This window comes from Cryptomeria japonica, chromosome 1, assembly GCF_030272615.1.
Source record: "Cryptomeria japonica chromosome 1, Sugi_1.0, whole genome shotgun sequence".
In the NCBI taxonomy this organism is placed as follows: Eukaryota; Viridiplantae; Streptophyta; class Pinopsida; order Cupressales; family Cupressaceae; genus Cryptomeria; species Cryptomeria japonica.
The window spans coordinates 139,537,861-139,542,701 of NC_081405.1; the positions used below are offsets into that span (position 1 = coordinate 139,537,861).

The 4,841-nt window shown below is 38.8% G+C and overlaps 1 protein-coding gene across 1 annotated transcript; it reads left to right on the plus strand.

Annotated features, from left to right (window-relative positions):
• The first annotated feature begins 1,805 nt into the window (after window positions 1-1,805).
• On the plus strand, window positions 1,806-4,522 carry LOC131855950 (G-type lectin S-receptor-like serine/threonine-protein kinase LECRK3). The gene has a single exon (XM_059215081.1). It carries the CDS (start codon window positions 1,981-1,983, stop codon window positions 4,336-4,338), a length of 2,358 nt encoding a protein of 785 aa, XP_059071064.1. The 5' UTR covers window positions 1,806-1,980; the 3' UTR covers window positions 4,339-4,522.
• Window positions 4,523-4,841: the final 319 nt, after the last annotated feature.

A 4,841-nucleotide genomic window follows, 5' to 3' on the forward strand; every position in this document is an offset into this window, starting at 1 on the left:
TTTGGAGGTTGTTCATGACTTTCCACACATTCTTTATCTATCTTATTCTTTGGTTGGTGTAACACCTAATTTTTTTGAGGTATACTCTAGCATCGAAGTACTTAATCAATTTTTAGAGACACGCATCTTGAGGATTTTCCCCTCTCCCTTCTTCATAGAATTGGAGTTTCTTTAGCATCTACCATTGAAATTATTTATTCCTAATTAGATACTTTTTGTTTTTAATTTTTGGATTCTCTTTTGTCTTTCAGAGTGCTTTATTGTCTTTGGAAATACTTCATTATGAGCGAGGGCTATATAATCTAGTTTTTCTTCTCATGTGGGGATGATTTCTCTATTTTTTCCTTGTGATTGATGTAGTCCTTGGTGATATTGATGAGTCCTTCATTGATCACTCATTTTATGACTTGTACATAATTGTTTCTTCATTCTTCCTTTTGGAGAGGGGTTTTTTCGGGCATGTGGTTTTTCTCCTTTACTCCATTCATGAGAGATATGTTGTAAATTGGTACCTAATATGACTTCATAGTTTAGATGTATCTTTGCATTCATGCATCATTTGCATTAGTTTGTTCCTCCCTAAGTTGGATTAAGGTGGTTGTTGGTATGATTAAGGTATTTTATAGGTAACTAGTTTATTAATGGTTCCTATTAACATGTTAAGTTTACTTAGGTCCTAGAAATGTTTCTAGAAGTATTAGTTCTCAATTAGATATTATATTATCTTTTGTAATTTAATTCTTGTGTCCTAGTTAGTTATGATAAGTTGTGTCATTCTATAAGATTAAGAAACATTTTATGATCTTTTCTAATCCCATTAATCATCCTTGCTTATATAAGCAAGGCCTCTTGTACACTTTGTCTCATAGATCTTAATATCAAGCAAGCTCTTTTCTTGCCATATTTTTTTGTGGAAGGTTATGTTTTGTTTTGTAGGAGATCTTGGGGTATGAGCTAATCTTCATCTCTCATATTGACCATTTAAGAACCTTCATACATACAATGACTCATTTTGTGGTCATCATTACTACCTAGAAGTCCAAAACCTACCTCAACCTCTCAAGTCACATGCAAAAACAAGTTGATTTTTTTGTGAGAATTAATATATAATTTAGAAACTTAAAAACTAATTGCTAGTTTTTAGATTTGACCATGTAAACAATTTTTTCATCAATATTCAAATCAAACTCCACAAACTATCATCAAAATGAGTTGTTTGAAAAAAAGAATTGAAGTGGATAGTAGATCTAGATGACTAAATAGATGGGAAAAAGAAGTGATACAAGACTCAAGAGACACTAGAAAAAGAAAGGACACAAAGAAACATAAAAGAGTAAAAAATAAAATTAAAGAATAATTATAATTAACTAAATAATGTAATATTAAACTGAATAAATAAAAACTAAAACAAATAATAAAAATGCTATTTCACTACAAATTGAATAAACAAGAAAAATCTAACAATAAAAAATAGGAAGTTTATTATTAGACATTACTTATTATTAATTTAATTCGTCAAATCCATATACTAACAAAGTACCTATATATTATGCACTTTACTAAATTATCATGTATTATAGAAAAATGGATAATTTAATTTAAAAGGTGTTGATAATTTCGTGTATTTAAACTTAAAACGTGTTAAACTGCATGACTTTACTAAACTATCATGTGTTCTAGAATGAGATTTTTTGTTAAAACAAGATGACTTGAAAAGTCTGATCAGTTAGGGCAAGTGGGTTTTTTTTTTTTTTTTTTGATGAGAGGCTTCTTCTTTTCTCCCCTATCGATTCCTCGAAATTACCTCAGTTAGGCCAGCGCGTGTAATTGAAACCTGCTCCAGCATTGACTAACTGCACTAAAAAGATCAGTTGGGGCAAGTGCTTTCTGCTTGCGTGTTTGATAAGATATTTGGTATGGGTAATATGCTACAAAAGGAACAGCTTCCAGCAATTTGATTAGCTTCCTTTTCCTCCAGCTATGGCTGCTCCTACAATTCTTACTCTTATTGCTGTTATTATGATGTTCATCTGCGTATCGGCCCAGAAACCAAATATCACGCTTGGCTCAACTCTTAGTCCTCAAAATTCCAAATGGGTTTCACCAAATGGACAGTTTGCCTTTGGATTCTATGAGCTAACCCCAACTCAGTATGTCTTAGGCGTTTCGTTCGACAAAATACCTAATAAAACTCTGGTCTGGACAGTAATGAAGGATCAGATGGACATTCCTGTTGAAAAGATGTCTACCCTGCAGCTCACCAACAATGGCCTGAGCTTGTATGATGCCCGGAAAAGTCTGAAATGGTCCGCTGCTCCCCAGGGAAAGATTGCCGCAGCTGCAATGCTCGACAATGGCAACTTTGTGCTGTTAAACGCCTCATTTGAGCCCATCTGGCAGAGCTTCGACCATCCTACCGATACCCTCTTGCCTGGTCAAGTGCTCAAGTGGAAATCTACCATGTATTCCAAGGCTTCATCTACAAACTTCTCATCAGGCCGATTCGAGCTCGCCTTGCAAGAAGACGCCTATTTGGTGCTTTACCCTGTGGATCGAGTGGGAGAGTCTCAAGGAGCTTACTGGGCTACTGCTGGATTCAATCAGGAAGTAAACTTAAATTTTGATTCGAGTGGGCTCTTGTATCTGGTAAATACCACCAACATCACGGTTTACAATGTCACAGCCGGTGGCTTAGGAAAGAGGGGGCTTCTCCGTAGAATGACGCTCGAGAGCGACGGAATCCTTGCACAGTATGTGTGGAACACCAGCAATGCTTCCAGTTCTTGGTCATCTGTATGGCAGGCAGTGAATGACTCATGTAAACAAGTCAAGGGTCAGTGTGGGCGCAACGGCATTTGTCATCTCAACAGCGAGAACAAGCCCGACTGCAGTTGTCCTCCTCAATTCAGTTATATCGACAGCCAAGACCATTTTAAGGGATGCGTGCGAAGCTCATCGCCAGGGCAAAGATGCAGCGCAAGTAGCACCATGTCGACGCTTGACAACACGGACTGGGGCGGCGGCAAAGACTACTCAGTTTTGCAGGATCTTACAGAAAATCAATGTCTGGAGGCCTGCAGAAATGATTGCTTCTGCGTCGTCGTCACACATAGCGGCTCGGTTTGTCGGAAGAAAAGAATGCCTCTGCTCGACGGGCGTCAAGGTGATGACATAACAAGTGTAGCTTTTGTCAAAGGATCTGAAGACGTCAACACGCCGTCTCCTTTCTCCCCTCCTCTTTCAGAACAAAGAAGGGTAAGGGAGAAAAAGTCCCTTGTAGCCATTGGCATAAGTCTCCTGGCTTGCTCTTCAGCTCTTATTGTGGCTGCCTTCCTCGTGTGTTTGTGTGGGAGCAAGCTCCACAAGATTAGAAATGTTAAAGTGCAGCCCATTGTTGTGGAGGGTTTGAAGGCTTTTTGTTATAAGGAAATAGAGACTGCTACAGGTGGTTTTAGAGAAGAATTAGGAAGGGGTGCTTTCGGTAAAGTTTACAAGGGGAGCTTACAGGATGGGAGAGCAATTGCAGTAAAAGCTCTTGCTGATAAATCAGTGCAAGAACAACATGGGGAGCGGGAGTTCAGAACAGAGATGACCGCGATTGGTTCAAGCTATCATAAAAATCTGGTTCAATTGTACGGTTTCTGTGATGAGGGCACTCACCGGCTTCTGGTGTACGAGTACATGAGCCATGGATCTTTGGACACCGTTCTATTTGGAGATAGCGGGTTTCTTGATTGGAGGGTGCGTGGTCAGATTGCAATGGGCACAGCAAGAGGGCTTCTCTATTTGCACGAAGAGTGTAGGACCCAGATCCTGCATTGTGACATAAAGCCCCAAAACATTCTGCTGGACCAAAACTACAATCCTAAAATATCTGATTTTGGTTTGGCAAAATTGTTGAGGGCAGAACAGACTCGGACAATCACTGGAACTCGGGGCACAAAGGGTTACATTGCGCCTGAATGGATTAATAATATGCCAATTAGTGCAAAAGTAGATGTTTACAGCTTTGGAGTGATGCTGCTCGAAATTATTTGTTGCAGGAAAACCATGGACTTTAATGCCCCGGAAAAAGAAATCTTTTTGAGCGAGTGGGTGTATGAATGCTTGAAGCGCGGTGAACTTGCTAAGCTGGTGGAGCAGCAGCAAGTAGAAGGCGAAGGTACGAGAATAGAGTCGAGGCAGTTGGAGAGAATGGTATTGGTGGGTCTGTGGTGCATTCAAGAAGATCCAGCTCTCAGGCCATCCATGAAAAAGGTAGTTCAGATGATGGATGGAACAGTTGAGATTGCAGTGCCCCCGCCTCCAGGATCTTTTGTTAGTTCATTGTGCTTCTAAAATATAAAAGTCACTGCTTTTAGTGCGTTATCAATATTCCCCTACAATAATGCCAGTGCCTCACCATTCTATTTGTCATCTTAGACCAATAGTCAATTAATGTTATCTTGCCTCTAGATAGGAAGGGCAGTGGCTTTAGTAGTATATCTAAGTACCATTTCTTAATTAGTGTCATGTTTTCACTTGCCTAACGGCAATATGGTAATAAAGTTGTGTATTGTCTTCTTACAGAGATCTTGGAGGTGTGGTTATTTACAGAGATTGCAAATGGTTTGTTTGAACTTTAAAATGGTAAAATCTATCTATCGTACAAGGACAATGGCCTCAATTTGTCTTGGTCGAAATTGCGAAGACATGGCCTTTTCATCCTTCATGTCTTGGGTCCTTTTTTATTACTGATTTTTATGACAAATTGAATTAAGGTTGCTCACATCAGCTAACTCTTATTTGTTATTTATTAGTAAATTATTTTTAAGTATTGGTTTACATTTGGGATATTATTT

Coding starts and splice junctions, on each gene's coding strand:
- LOC131855950 (XM_059215081.1), top strand. CDS start 1,981: ATGGCTGCTCCTACAATTCTTACTCTTATTGCTGTTATTATGATGTTC.